We start from the raw sequence: 16104 nt of genomic DNA, 5'->3' as shown, positions 1-16104 counted from the left end.
GTTAACATCTTTTCCCTCTAAGAAAGATGGGATGTACTTGACATGCATACTTGATATTTAATTTCCAAGGTGTGATTTGCATAGAGACAAAAAGTTATTTCTGAAATTTTCTGCATTTGGGAAACAAAGAGACAAATGAGTAAGGAAAGGAAGTAGGCAGAAGAAGAGGACAGGACCCACATTTAAGAAATATCACATTGGCTGGGCGCAGTGGCTCATGCCAGCACTTTGGGAGGCGATGGCAGGCAGAAAGCTTAGGGCCAAGAGTTTGAGAAGAGTCTGGGCAAATATAGTGAGACCCAGTCACTACAAAACTATTTTTTGTGTGTGACAAGTCTCACTCTGTCACCTAGGCTAGAGTGCAGTGGTGTGACTTTGGCTTACTGCAACCTCTGCCTCCCAGGTTCAAGTGATTCTCCTGCCCCAGCCTCCCGAGTAGTTGCGATTAGTACAGGTTGTTTCCTGTACTACAGGAATTACAGATGCACACCACCATACCAGGTTAACTTTTGTATTTTTAATAGAGAAGAAGTTTCACCATGTTGGCCAGGTCTTGAACTCCTGACTTGAAGTGATCCGCCTGCCTTGGCCTCTCAAAGTGCTGGGATTACAGGCGTGAGCCACCGCACCCGGCCAAAAATTTTTTTTTCTTAAATAGCCAGATGTGGTGGCACACACCTGTGGTCCCACTACTCAGGATGCTGAGGTGGGAAAATGGCTTGAACCCAAGAGTGGCAAAACTAAAGGAGGAATGTTGGGAGAGGCTGCAGAGAGCAATGATCACACTGCGGCACTCCAGTCTCGTTGACAGGAAGACGCTGTCTTAAAAAAAGAAAAAAAGAAGCATTACATCGGAGTTCTGAGAGACCGTCTCCTTTTGATCCTCAACCAAAGATTTATTCCAGGCAGGGTGTGGTGGCTCATGCTTGTAATCCCAGAACTTTGGGGGGCCAAGGCGGGCGTATCACTTGAGGCCAGAAGTTTGAGACCAGCTTGACCAATATGGTGAAACCCCATCTACATTAAAAATACAGAATTAGCTGAGCATGGTGGTGCATGCCTGGAATCCCAGCTATGTGGGAGGCTGAGGCAGGAGAATCGCTTAAACCCAGGAATTGGAGGTTGCAGTGAGCCAAGGTTGTGCCACTGCACTCCAGCCTAGGCAACAAAGCAAGACTCTGTCTTAATTAAAAAAATAAAATAAAAAAGTTGTGCATGGTGGCTCACACCTGTAATCCCAGAACTTTGGGAGGCCGAGGTGGGTGGATCACCTGAGGTCAGGAGTTTGAGGCCAGCCTGGCCAACATGGTGAAACTCTGTCTCTACTAAAATAAAAAATTTGCCAGGCATGGTTGTGGGCGCCTGTAATCCCAACTACTTGGGAGGCTGAGACAGGAGAATCACTTGAACCCAGGAGGTAGAGATTGCAGTGAGCCAAGATCACGCCAGCACTCCAGCCTGGGTAACAGAATCAGACTCTGTCTCAAAAAAACAAAGAAACAAAACAAAAAAAGAAAAGAAAAAGTTCAAAGTCTGTTTTCAAATTTTAGGCACTCTCAAAATTTAAGATGTCTAAATCTGATTTAGCTGAATGTATATGTGGCTATAAGCTCAAAAAGTGTGTCATTTTCCCTGTTTTGATGGCTGCTACTTGTCATGAGGCAATTCCCTCGTGGTCTAATTAATGAAAGTCAGATTAGGTTACAGATGATCTGAGAGTAAAGAAGGAAAGATACTGCCCATCCTTCATTTTATTTTATTTATTTATTATTTATATTTTGAAAATTAGAGACAAGGTCCCACTATGTTGCCCAGCCTGATCTTGAACTCCTGGGCTCAAGTGATTCTTCCACCTTAGTCTCCCAAAGCACTACTCTTCACTTTATTTTTAATTAATTTATTTATTTTTTGAGACGGACTCTCACTCTGTTGCCAGGCTGGAGTGCAGTGGCGCAATCTTGGCTCACTGCAACATCCACCTCCCACGTTCAAGTGATTCTCTTGCCTCAGCCTTCTGAGTAGCTAAGACTATAGGTGCACAATACCATGCCCAGCTAATTTTTCTTTTTTTTTTTTTTTAGACAGTCTCACTCTGTTGCCAGACTGGAGTGCAATGGCCCTATCTCGGCTCACTGCAACCTACATCTCCCGAGTTCCAGCAATTCCCCTGCCTCAGCCTCCTGAGTAGCTGGGGCTACAGGCATGTGCCACCATGCCCAGCTAAATTTTGTACTTCGGGAGAGATGGGGTTTCACCATGTTGGCCAGGATGGTCTCGATCTGCTGATCTTGGGATTTGCCCACCTCGGCCTCCTAAAGTGTTGGGATTTCAGGCATGAGCCACTGTGCCTGACCAATTTTTGTATTTTTAGTAGAGACAGGGCTTCACCATGTTGGCCAGGATGGTCTCGATCTCTTGACCTCATGTTCCACCCAACTTAGCCTCCCAAAGTACTGGGATTACAGCATCCAGCCTACCCTTCATTTTGTAAATGTGAATCCAGACCAGGTGTGGTGGCTCATACCTGTAATCCCAGCACTTTGGGAGGCTGAGGTGAGAGGATCACTTGAGCCCAGGAGTTTGAGACCAACCTGGAAAACATAGTGAGACCCCATCTCTACAAAATATAAAAATAAATGGCTGGGCGCGGTGGCTCAAGCCTGTAATCCCAGCACTTTGGGAGGCCGAGGCGGGCGGATCACCAGGTCAAGAGATTGAGACCATCCTGGCCAACATGGTGAAACCCTGTCTCTACTAAAAATACAAAAATTAGCTGGGTGTGGTGGCGTGCACCTGTAGTCTCAGCTACTCAGGAGGCTGAGGCAGGAGAATTGCTTGAACCTGGGAGGCGGAGGTTGCAGTGAGCCGAGATTGTGCCACTGCACTCCAGCCTGGTTCCTGGTGACAGAGCAAGACTCTGTCTCAAAAAATAAATAAATAAATTAGCTAGGCATGGTGGCATGAACCTGTGGCCCAGCTACTCAGGAGGCTGAGGTGGGAGAATCGTTTGAACCCAGGAGATTGAGGCTGCAGTGAATTGTGATCGTGTCAATACACTCTAGTCTCGGTGACAAAGCAAGATGCTTGTCTCAAAAAAACCAAAATAAATTTTCTTTAAAGTTAAATTAGGCCTGGCACGGTGGCTCATGCCTATAATCCCAGCACTTTGGGAGGCCAAGGTGGGTGGATGACAAGGTCAAGAGATCTAGACCATCCTGGCCAATATGGTAAAACCCAGTCTCTACTAAAAAATACAAAAATTAGCTGGGCGTGGTGGTGTGTGCGCCTGTAGTCCCAGCTACTTGGGAGGCTGAGGCAGAATTGCTTGGACCTGTGAGGCAGAGGTTGCAGTGAGCCGAGATCACACCACTGCACTCCAGTGGCAACAGAGCAAAACTCTGTCTGGAAAAAAAAAAAAAAGTTAATTTAATTTAATTAATGAGAATCCACTTTGGCAGTGAGAATCCACAGTGTTTCAAGAAACCCCTGCCCATTCCTACAAGTCTCCTGTTCTGTTATAGGCACCACATGAATACTCAAGAACTTGCTTGGAGACTAAGCATTTCTTCTTTCAGAAAGATCCCTCATATGGGGTCTCACTAGGCTAGAAGAGGGGTATTACAGGGCAGAATGTAATCTCTAGGTATTAGTAACAAGCCTAATTTTGACTCTGCCCCAAGCCAAACTGAGAAGTCTCTCAGAAATTTTGCCCACCTATAATTTATAATATTCTTCATGTCAGAAATAAGCTGTCATTTGCTTTAGGATCTGAAACTAATTGGAACAAATAGAACTGCAATAATCAAACTAGTACTCAAAGGATCTCAGAAAAGCCATTGGGGACATCTTTTAGCCTCTGTAGGCTCAAAACTATTCCCTGAGGCTTGTGGCACATAAGACACCTAAAAGGCTGTTCAACATGGCAGCACATGGTCTATGCCACAGAACTGCAGGTTTCAGAGAGTTCAATGGAGGGAAGATTGCTCTTTGAGAGTGATAAAGGGTATATATCTGTTCATTTCAAATCTGGTATGCTAGGCTAGCTAGAGATCTGCACTTCAATAATCCTGAACACAAACTAACCAACAAAGCAGAAAAGACAATTTTAAACATCTTAAACATGTAAGCGGAAGACAAGCACCCTAAAAGACCAGAGACAGCCTCTGAAGCAACCTACCACTGAAAAGTCCCTGTTTAAGGGTCTGTAGGCAAGATGAGCACAGGCAAAACATAGGTTAAATTACTACTGCTCTTCCAAACCTACCTGCACTAGATTATCAAGAGCAAAAGTTTCAGAATCAGGGATAAGGTACCTGGATAACTGGTTGGTGCTAGAGATTCTCCCATTCCAACACAGCAATCCTTGCCAGTCAGCTATTCTCAAAGCATCAGCTCTGGAAGTGACTCACTGCTGAGGGACACTATTTTGTTTTTTTTGTTTTTTAGGCAGAATTTCACTCTTGTCACCCAGGCCAGAGAGCAACAGCACGATCTCAGCTCACTGCAACCTCTGCCTCCTGAGTTCAAGTGGTTCTCCTGCCTCAGCTTCCCAAGTAGCTGGGGTTACAGGCGTGCGCCACCATGCTCGGCTAATTCTGTATTTTTAGTAGAGATGAGGTTTCTTCATGTTGGTCAGGCCAATCTCGAACTCCTGACCTCAAGTGAGCCATCCACCTTGGCCTCCCAAAGTGCTGGGATTAAACACGTGAGCCACAGTGCTGAGCCAATGGATGCTATTTTTTTTTGAGACGGAGTTTCACTCGTTACCCAGGCTGGAGTGCAATGGCGCGATCTCAGCTCACCACAACCTCCACCTCCTGGGTCCTGCCTCAGCCTCCTGAGTAGCTGGGATTACAGGCACCTGCCACTATGCCCAGCTAATTTTTTGTGTGTATTTTTAGTAGAGACGGGGTTTCACCATGTTGACCAGGATGGTCTCGATCTCTTGACCTCGTGATCCACCCGCCTCGGCCTCCCAAAGTGCTGGGATTACAGGCTTGAGCCACCGCGCCCAGCTTGGATGCTATTTCAATAAACAAACCAGCCACCACTTACCTGTTCACTGTAGAGAACCTGGACATTTTTGATGATGCGACAGTGCTTCTGAAGAATGGCTACTGCCTGAGCCAGAGGCATTCCTGAAATAAAGCAAGACACCTCTGTGGTTATTGTGGCTATTCATTTATTGACATCTACCACTGTATTAGGCACTGGTCCCTATAGTAAAGACTGGGGATGGTTGGGGGCTACTAAGGTCTACAGATACATGAGTAAATAAGAGTTCAATAAACAGTAAGAGCTAGAAAAAAGTTAAGCAGCAAGCACTAAAAGCATACTTGGACTGTGCACAGGTGTACAACTCTTTGAATGCAAGCACTCTTTTGCTTATCTGTGGTGATGATGGCTATCACAAAAATCATGCATGGGACAGGCACGGTGGCTCATGCCCGTAATCCCAGCACTTTGGGAGGCCAAGGTGGGAGGATCACTTGCGGTCAGGCATTCAAGAACAGCCTAGCCAACATGGTGAAACCCTGAGTCTACTAAAAAAAAAGAAATACAAAAATTAGCCAGGCGAGGTGGCACACACTTGTAGTCCCAGCTTCCCGGGAGGTTGAGGCATTAGAATTGCTTGAGCTAGGGAAGTGGAGGTTTCAGTGAGCCAAGATCATGTCACGGTACTTAGCCTGGGCAACAGAGAGAACCTCTCAAAAAAAAAAAAAAAATCATGCAGGGACCTTTCATTCATTTTTATTTTAAGCTCAGTAACTTATTTTTTTTTAAAGCTCATTAGTGTTAGTCTATTTTATGTGTGGCTCAAGACAATTCTTCTTCTTCTTCTTTTTTTTTTTTTGTTAATCAATGAGAGAGCTTCTTATGTTGCTCAGGTTGGCCTTGAACTCATAGCCTCGCCTCCTCAAGCACCAGGACAACTGGCCGGAGCCACCGTGGCTCTCTGACAATTATTCTAACGTGGCCCAGGGAAGCCAAAGGGTTGGACGTGCATGGAAGGGAAGCCAGTGAATATACATAAAAGCTTCCTGGAAATAGGGACCTCCACACTGATTTGAAGCAGACAAGGGCTCAGAGAAAGCAAAGTAAGTATGAACCAAAGAACCAAGTGAGAAAAGCACCGACTACATGACTCTGCAGACCCAGGTTTTTGTCCTCACTCTGCCACGGTTTAGGTATGACCTGAGATAGGTCCTCTCTCTTCCTTTCTGGCATCTGTCTCTACATATATGAAATGAAGTCCTGTTAGAGCACACGACTTGTAAGAAACTATTTTATTTTATTTTATATTTTTGAGATGGAGTCTTGCTTTGTCGCCAGGCTTAAGTGCAGTGGCATGATCTCAGCTCACTGCAATCTCTGCCTCCTGGGTTCAAGTGATTCTCCTGCCTCAGCATCCCAAGTAGCTGCGAATACAGGTGCCTGCCACGATGCCTGGCTAATTTTTGTATTTTTAGTAGAGACAGAATTTCACCATATGTTGGCCAGGATGGTCTCAATCTCTTGAATTCACAATCTGCCTGCCTGCCTCGGCCTCCCAAAGTGCTGGGATTACAGGCATGAGCCACCATGCCAAGCCAGGAACTATTTTAAAAGTTTCAAATCAGTACTGGGTATGGTGGTTCATGCCTGTAATCCCAATACTTTGGGAGGGAGGGCAGGAGGATCGTCTGAGGCCAGGAGTTCAAGACCAGCCTGGGAATACAGCAAGATCCTGTCTCTACAAAAAGTAAAAAAAATAGCTAGGGCTGGATGGTGACTCATGCCTATAATCCCAGCATTCTGGGCTAAGGCAGATGGATCACGAGGTCAAAAGATGGAGACCATCCTGACCAACATGGTAAAACTCTGTCTCTACTAAAAATGCAAAAATTAGCTGGGTGTGGTGGTGTGCGCCTATAGTACCAGCTACTCAGGAGGCTGAGGAAGGAGAATCACCTGAACCCGGAAAATGGAGGTTGCAGTGAGCCAAGATCGAACCACTGCACTCCAGCTCCAGCCTGGCAACAGAACGAGACTCTGTCTCAAAAAAAAAATTAGCTGGACATGGTGGTATATGCCGGTAGTCCTAGGTACTGGGATTGCTTTAGTCCAGGAGGTTGATCCTACAGTGAACCATGATAGTGCCACTGTGCTCCTCGCCTGGGTGACAGAGCAAGACCCTATCCAAAAAAAAAAAAAAAAAGCTTAAAATCACCGATCCACTACAATCAATGAATCAACTTATTTTATTTTAACCAAGGATTCACTGGATTTTTACTTAAAATCCCACAAATATTTAGTTCTTTTTATTTTTTTATTTAATTAAAAAAAATAGTGACAGAGGGCCAGGCACAGTGGCTCATGCCTGTAATCCCAGCACTTTGGGAAGCCCTGGCAGGTAGATTACCTGGGGTCAGGAATTTGAGTCCAGCCTGGCCAACATGGAGAAACCCTGTCTCTACTAAAAATACAAAAATTAGCCAAGCGTGGTGGCACATGTCTGTAGTCCCAGCTACTTGGAAGGCTGAGGCAGGAGAAATCACCTGAACCTGGGAGGCAGAGGCTGCCGTGAGCCAAGATCATGCCATTCCACTCCAGCCTGACTGACAGAGCAAGATTCCATCTCCAAAACAAAAACAAAAACAAAAACAAACAAACAAAAAAAACTGTAATGGGCTGGCTAGGTGTGGCGCGGTGGCTCACACCTGTAATCTCAGCACTTTTGGAGGCTGAGGTGGGTGGATCACTTGAGCTCAGGAGTTTGAGACCAGCCTGGGCCACATGGTGAAACCATGTTTCTACAAAAAATACAAAAAAAATTAGCCAGGCACGGTGGTGTGCACCTTAACTCCCAGCTCTCAGGAGGCTGAGGTGAAAGGATGGCTTGAGCCTGGGAGATGGAGGCTGCACTCCAGCCTGGGTGACAGAGCCAGGTGCTGTCTCAGCAGAAAAAAAAAGCGACAGGGAGAGGCATTCCTGAATATCTAACTCTTAACACTTGGTGTTTTAACTCATAGCCCATTATAAGCAGATTCACATATGCCCCTAGTTTAATCCAAATTCCAATGACATCTCCAGTATTCCAAGGACTCACAGAGACCACCAAAAAGTTTGTTTCCAGAGTCCATTATAATTTAAACAAGAAGAAACATACACAGAGACATGTTCTGGGCAATCCAAAAACAAAGACTCATAGTTTAATGAATACAAAAACAGTGTGTCTGCTATTCACAACTCTCTGGATCCCTTTTACAGTGCTTAGAGCTAACCACCCAGTGACTGGTTTTGTTTTGTTTTGAGGCAGAATCTCACTTTCACCCAGGCTGGAGTGCAGTGGTGCAATCTTGGCTCACTGAAACTTCTGTCTCCCAGGCTCAAGATATCCTCCCATCTCAGTCTCCCAAGTAGTTTGGACTATAGGCACTCGCCCCCACAACTAGCTAATTTTTTAATTTTTGGTAGAGACAAGGTCTCACTGTGGTGCCCAGACTGGTCCTGAACTCCTGGGCTCCTGCAATCCTCCCACCTTCACTTTCTAAAGTGCTAGGATTACAGGTGTGAGCCACTGCATCTGGCCATCCAGTGACTGTTGAATAAATATTTACTCAGTGGGACTGATGGACTGTAGGGTGGGTGACAAGAGAAAGGAAGGAAAAGGGACCATCAATCACTTCATCCTATGACAGTCAGTTCACATTTATATCAGTTAATCTCCAGGTCAAAGAAATGAGATTTGCAAAAAAGAGCTTACAAATGAAGAATTAATTAGAAGGTTAAAAGCTCATGGCCCATTTACATTTAAATAAATAATCTGATTCTGCCATCATCTGAGGGGCCATTCTTCAGTTTGAAGAAAGCTCAAGGTAACTGCAAGGCTGACTTACAATCTTTAAAGAAGTACTTTTCACTTTGGGAAGCTGAGGTAGGTGGATCACCTGAGGTCAGGAGTTTGAGACTAGCTTGGCCAAAATGGTGAATCCCCATCTCTACTAAAAACAAACAAACAAAAACTACTTTTCATCCTTCCATAGTGTAAGACCTGGCACATAGTGGAGACTCAATAAATGTTTGTGGAGAATATGAACAAACTGATGCATCTCTCATCTTTGCCATTTCTGAAATGGAGGAGCATCTGTGCTGTGTTTCCCAGTGGGGATGAACAAACATCCATGTGGAGAAGACAGACAAGCTTAGTTAGATGTCAAGAAAGAGGAAGGCTGCCTGGCTTCTCTGATCCACATGGCACATGCCAGTTTCTTTCATTCTTTTTTTTGAGACAGAGTCTCAGCTCATGCCCAACTAACTTTTGTGATTTTAGTAGAGAAACAGGGTTTCACCATGTTGGCCAGGCTGGTCTCTCAAACTCCTGAGCCCACCTTGGCATCCCAAAGTGCTGGGATTACAGGAGTGAGCCACTGCACCCAGCCTCTTTTTCTTTTTTTCAAAGTGATGGGGTCTTGCTATGCCAGCCAGGCTGGTCTCAAACTCCTGAGCTCAAGCTATCCTCCTGCCTCAGCCTCCCAAAATGGTGGGATTATAGACATGGGCCAGCCCATGCCAGTTTCTTGAGGGAGGATTCCACTTAACCACATCAAAGGATGTCTTGGCATCTTAGGATCTTAGGATCCTGAGTCACCCAGGGAGAAACCCACCCAGAGGAAATAAAGCAACCATGATGACTGGTCATCACACAGCTACTGGTAAAGGAAGGCTACGAAAGATCTCTAAAGGGAACTAACTACATGAATGGCAAAGAAAGAGGGGCACTATCCCAGCTCTAACAGAATGGTCAGCCTTCTAAATCGCACAAGTCTTTGTCACAGATCTCATCACTTGTCTGCTTATAACCTCCCAATGGCTTCCCATTGCAGGGGAATAAAACCCAAACATCATGTCATCACCAAAAGGCCCTGAATATTCTGGATCTTATCCATCTATATCTCCTTTCTACTGTTCACCATGCTTCCCCTTTGTTACTTGTACACATCAAGCTCTTTCTCTCCCCAGGCCTTTGTATTAGCTCTTGTTGCTGCTGGAATCTGGAATGTTTTTCCCAAAGCTGGCTTTTGTTCGCACTTTAGGTCTTGGTCACACCCCACTTCCCTGAATGCCTTATTCAGTGAAGCCTCTCATACCATTTATTTATGTTAGCCTCCTTTATATCCTCAGAGAGGTAGAATCTTGTCTGTCTTGTTCACCTCAATACTTCCCAGAACCCAATCACTGTATCTGGCAGAACTGTAGGTGGTCATGAACATCTAAGAAACAAAGCAATTAGCACACTTAGGTCATATACCACGAATCCTGTTGACCACCCTCCCTCTCCAGAACTCCTATTGTCTCTCTGCCAATACCACTCTCCTCTAACTTTTCCAAGTCTCTCCAATAGGCTATGTTTCTGCTGCTCATCCCTGGTTCAACTAACCACCCAGTTTCTGACTCACATCTCCATTTGTTTTCTGTCCAAAGGCAAATAAAAGTCAACAGATTAACAGTGATCTTTCCAACTTCTCTGCATTCTAGGTCTCATTATCTATGTCCAACATCTTACAGAGTTTCTCAAGTTAGAAACCTCTAGATTCCTCCTTCTTCTCCACCTCTTCAAATCCAGTTCTTCCCAAACCAATGCCCACAATACATTTCACTAATATGTATCCTCTTTTCCACAGATGTGCATAAATTCCAACACAAAGGCTCCTTGATAGTATCCCAGGCAGCTATAACCAAACAGAATTGGGACTATGGGAAATCCATTTTTTCTTCGACCAGTACAATATGCTCTAATTATAATACCAAATTGCTTATAGTTCCCTGCACACATCATCTATCTTTTCTACTGTGCTTCTTTTTTCTTCTTTCACTTGACTGGAAGATTTACAGCTCCTGTTTGTTGGTAGGAAGCCTTCTCTGAACCCCGGGGTTGGGTCAAGTCCCTTTCTCCCCTCCGCAGTACCCTATACATCAACTACTTGATTATAATAAAAGGAACTATTTCTATAATCCTTCTCTATCACTAGACTAAGCTCTTCAGGGAATAAGATCATTTTAAAAAGTTATTTATTTGTTATTTAAATAGAGACAGGGTCTCACTATGTTACCCAGGCTGGTCTCAAACTCTTGGCTCAAGTGATTCCCTGACCTCAGTCTTCCAAAGTGCTGGGATTACAAGCATGAGCCACTGTGCACTGTTTATTAGTTAATTATCAATGTTTGTGAACGGAGATCACAGAGGTAGATGATGCCTCCAACACAGTGAGCCTTCAGTCTCTGCGGAACAAGGTAATCTTGGAGAAGGTTACTTTCTCCACTGACCCTTTAAATCTACCTTTTTAAGTCCATTTCAAGACTAATTTCAAAAACAAATTCAGAGATTTGCCTCCACATCAATACATTCTGTAACTCTCATTGTAAACATTTCAGGGTCGGGCACGGAGGCCCACGCCTGTAACCCCAGTACTCTGGGAGGCTCAGGTGGGAGGATCACTTGAGGTTTGGAATTCTACTAAAAATAAAAAATTATCTGGTGGCGCATGCCTATAATCCCAACTACTCAGGAGGCTAAGGCAGGGGAATCGCTTGAACCCAGGAGGCGGAGGTTGTAGTGAGCTGAGATGGCACCACTGCACTCCAGCCTGGGTGTGAGTGAGACTTTGTCAAAAAAAAAAAAAGAAAACAAAACATTTCAAATCTGCACTGCCTTTACTTACTCCACCACTGGTCAAACCATCAGGGACATTCACAGAGATTCTGCTTGGCCTAGGTTTTCCTGTCCCTGTGTTGCTGGTATTTCCCTAATCGTCCAACATTATACCACCAGGAAGGATGCCAAGATGCAGTTCCCCATTGTGATGCCAGACAGATAATTGCATCTGCATTTGCACAGATTCCAATAAGAAACCTGGTGACAAAGTTGAGTCCACTCTCAGAAGTACAGACCAGTGGGAAGCAGGAAATGCCTGTCTGGCTACTTTTGTTTATCATCTCTCTCTTTGACAGGTGAGCCTGTCCCTCACCTGGCAAAAGGAGAAAACAACACCTAACTTACAGGCTTGTGGTGGCAAGAGGAAATATTGCCTGCTTCACTAGCCTACGCATGTAATTCTAAAGCAGATTCCCTTCCAAGACCTATCCCTACCTAATAGCCCCACATGTAGTTTGATGTATTCAGGGTTGGCAAGGAAATTGAAAGAGGTAGAAAATGGCTCTATTTTTAAAGTCTGGTGAAGTTGAATGACCACCATCTCTCAGGCAGACACCACGTAAAAATGAATTTTAAGACTCATGGGAATGATGAAGGCTCTGGCTCAGTCTATGAGCTTTCCCCTAAAATTATAGATTCTGGACCCAATATACAGAAATGCCCTTCTCACTCTTTTGGGTTGCTATTTAGACAGTTTGAAAGAACTATAGGCCGGGCGCGGTGGCTCACGCCTGTAATCCCAGCACTTTGGGAGGCCGAGGCTGGTGGATCACGAGTTCAAGAGATCGAGGCCATCCTGGTCAACATGGTGAAACCCCATCTCTACTAAAAATACAAAAAATTAGCTGGGCACGGTGGCACATGCCTGTAATCCCAGCTACTCAGGAGGCTGAGGCAGGAGAATTGCCTGAACCAAGGAGGCGGAGGTTGCGGTGAGCCGAGATCGCGCCATTGCACTCCAGCCTGGGTAACAAGAGCGAAACTCTGTCTCAAAAAAAAAAAAAAAGAACTATGTAAACCCTTAATTCCTGGGAAACTAGCAGAGTTAGAAGTCAGAGTTAGCGTGTCAAAACAACAGCTAAGAGAAGCCTTGCTCTCTCACTCAGTTTTCTGGAAACCCTGATCTCAATTAATATTCTAATAACTACTTTTGTCTTCTTGAGATAGGGTCTCTCTCTGTCACCCAGGATCATGCTCAGTGGTGTGATCACGACCCACAGCAGCCTTGACTTCCCAGCCTCAAGTGATCCTTCCATCTTAGCCTTTCAAGTAGCTCAGACTACAGGCCTGGCTAACTTAAAAAAAAATTTTTTTTTGTAGAAATGAGGTTTCACTTTGTTCCCTAGGCTGGTCTTGAACTCCTGACTTCAAGCTATCCTCTTGCCTCAGCCTCCCAAAGTGTTGGGACTACAGGCCTGAGTTACTGTGCCCAGTTCCTAGCCACTACTTTTGACCAAGGGACTCTGAATGTTTGTACCACCAAGAGATCCACAATCTAGTCACATTATCAAGCACAGTTTGAAGCTATGGCTGTGGCTGTTACCCAGCCCTGAGGACCTGGCTTGGGTAGCTGTCAAGGAGAGGAGAGGAAAGGAGTTAACTAGAAGCCAAACAGCATTAGCATGGTATCACTAGCCTCCCAACAAAGCTCTTAGGGCTTCATGAGAGAATGGAGCATTTTGAACCAGCTAACATTTTGGAAAGAACTCTAGAGGAGTGGTAAGTTATGAAAGAATCTGACCAAGACCCCTCAATTAAACCAGCTCTTGTGGTTGGGCACAGTAGCTCACACCTGTAATCCCAGCACTTTGGGAAGCCAAGGCGGCTGGATCACTTGAGGTGAGGAGTTCGAGACCAGCCTGGCCAACATGGTGAAACCCCATCTCTGCTAAAAATACAAAACAGCCAGGTGTGGTGGCGGGCACCAGTAACAACTACTCAGGAGGCTGAGGCAGGAGAATCACTTGAACCCAGGAGGCAGAGGTTGCAGTGAGCTGATATTGTGCCTCTGTCCTCCAGCCTGGGTGAGAGTGAGATTCTGTCTTAAAAGAAAACACCAACAATAAAAACTGGCTCTTGCAACACACAGGACATACGTAGCCACTAAGCACCAGCAAGGCCCTACCAGCAATCTGTACCACTTGGTTTCTCCAATACACTGTCTCCACAGACATGAGTCTTCCAGAGTCAAGGATAATCTATAACCCAATGGAGCAGCTGATTTAGTCCAGTAGCTCACACTAGAGTGACTAAAGTTCAGGCCTGCATAAATAAACAACACCAACACCTACCCCACCTCTTTTTCTTAGTGCTGGAATATCAAAGTAAACACACAGGTTACTAAATGCAAACATCCTTGTACACATAAAGGTAGTGATGTTGGGAATGGAGAGGGTGAAGGGAGAAAGCTGGGCCAATAAACCCCAAAATGACCAAATTGCCTTTTTTAGAACTCCCCACAACTCCTAATTCATCCAATCTTCACCTCTCACAACTGAGGTCTGAGTTTAGGGGTACAACATCTTAGACAGACTACATTTCAAAAGAGAGGGAAGTGGGGATCGGCTCAGTGGCTCATGCCTGTAATCCCAGCACTTTGGGAGGCCAAGGCGGGCGAATCACGAGGTCAGGAGTTCGAGACCAGCCAGCCTGGCCAACATGGTGAAACCCTGTCTCTACCAAAAATACAAAAACTAGCTGGGTGTGGTGGCGCGTGCCTGTAATCCCAGCTACTCGAGAGGCTGAGACAGGAGAATCGCTTGAACCCAGGAGGCCTAAGTTGCAGTGAGCAGAGATCGCGCTACTGCACTCCAGCCTGGGTGACAAAAGGAGACTTCATCTCAAAAAAAAAAAAAAAAGAGGAAAGCAAATGGGATGTCCCTTTAGTACACACAAACTCAACTCCCTTGATCAGAGCTCCAACAACTGATTATGGGTTCCAAGCCTAAGTTTCCCCCACAAAAAAGGGGAAGGGAGCCACAGCCCAGAAATGCCATGGGAGACAGAACACAGGCCACAGTGGTGAGCAGAGGGGTCAGCCACTTCTCAGCCATTGTTTAGTCTGTAAAATGGAAATGGGAATAACAATAGTACATATCCTTAGGCGCCAGCGAGGGGTACTAGAGAGAATTACGTCTACAAAGAGCAGGGCCTGGGATTAAGCATTTGGGGCGACCCAGCTATTATTGTCTTTACTACTGCTGTCCCACTGTCCCAGAAGGGTCCCTGCTGAGACACGAGACGAGCAACTGACAGTCAAATCGAGCCAGTCGGAGCGGGTATCTAGTGCCTGGAGCCCAGCGAGACGAGAGGACGAAAGAGGTGAGGAACTGCGGGCGCAGGGGCTTGAGAGACTGAGAAAAGAGGTCGTCAGAGCCCAGAAGAAAGCAAGGACCAGCGAATGGGGTCCTGATAGAGGACCTCAAACTCACCCAGTGTGAATTCCCATTGCTCGTTCCCCAAAGAGCGTTCAGGCACCACCTCCAGGTCCAGCATTGGTTCGGCTCGCCTGGCCCGGGCGGCCTCCCTGCGGCAGCGCAGACAGGACCGGAGCTGAGGAGACAAAGCAGCGGGTGACAGGCCGCCTCCGCAGGCCCGCCGCAGACCCGCTTTCCACCTCCTAACCGGGCGGCAGCGGCGGCGGTACCGGCCCAACACCACACCTCACCTCACCTCACTTCACTTCACCCGCGGCAGCCGCGGCGGTGGGGGCAGCGGCGGCGGCAGAAGCGACTGCAGCAAAAGTGGCGTGCCGAGCCGTAAAGCGCGGAGAGGGCGGGGCGAAAGCGGGAGAACCAACGCGGGGAGGAGTCTGAGGCGGAGCCGCGCACGCGCAAATCCGGGTCCGGCCGCCGTCGCCGCAGAGGCTGAGCCGGGCGGGGCTGTAATATTGGGAACGATCGGGGCTCTAGGAGCGAGAAGCCCAGTAGTTCGTGAGTCCCTACATCTGTGCGCTACAGCACACAACACTTCACATGTCTACACAAAGCAGGGTTCACCACGCAACACACACGTCACACAGCTGCACAACATCCGTCTGCTGTCTACACCCACGTCCACTCACAATTCACTGGTAGCAGAAGGCGAGTACAGAGGGCAAGTTGAGGCCCAGCAGGAGGGAGGACGCGGAGTCCCTGAGCCTCACGGCCCCCACCGTCTCCGTTGGGGCCGGAGGTGACGCCGGCCGCAGTAGCTTTTAGTTGTTCAGTAATGACGGCCCCACCCAATCGCCCCTGGGTAAGGGGTCAAATCGAAAGCGAGTGAGGACTGTAGGGGTTAGCGGTGGGAATTGGTTGGGGGGAGAGGACTGGGTTGAAGGGGAAGGGGTTGGGCCAGGCCTCCCTGCTGACCACATCCAAACGTGCGCAGCTCCCCGGGACCAGGATCCGAAGCCACCCGCGCAGTGTGTA

The 16104-nt window shown here is 46.6% G+C and overlaps 1 protein-coding gene across 11 annotated transcripts in view; it reads right to left on the bottom strand.

The window, feature by feature from the left end:
* PHAF1 (phagophore assembly factor 1) overlaps window positions 1–15431 on the bottom strand; it is a 44999-nt gene extending 29568 nt beyond the window's left edge. For 3 of the 11 annotated variants that reach the window (XM_035282008.3, XM_002761060.7, XM_035282006.3), the window contains exons 1-3: window positions 15368–15431; window positions 15127–15247; window positions 5056–5138 (exon numbers count right to left, since the gene is read on the bottom strand). In XM_035282008.3, the coding sequence (XP_035137899.1) occupies window positions 5056–5138; window positions 15127–15190 (147 nt within the window). In that variant the 5' untranslated portion in view covers window positions 15191–15247; window positions 15368–15431. Of the gene's footprint in view, window positions 1–5055; window positions 5139–10130; window positions 10254–15126 lie in introns of all 11 variants that reach the window. The other 8 variants (XM_078357447.1, XM_078357445.1, XM_078357448.1 and 5 more) reach the window with 4 other exon arrangements.
* Window positions 15432–16104: the final 673 nt, after the last annotated feature.

The sequence above is a fragment of the Callithrix jacchus genome, chromosome 20 (assembly GCF_049354715.1).
Source record: "Callithrix jacchus isolate 240 chromosome 20, calJac240_pri, whole genome shotgun sequence".
In the NCBI taxonomy this organism is placed as follows: Eukaryota; Metazoa; Chordata; class Mammalia; order Primates; family Cebidae; genus Callithrix; species Callithrix jacchus.
The sequence above is the reverse complement of the archived record's forward strand: the minus strand, read 5'-3'. Positions and strand labels throughout refer to the sequence as shown.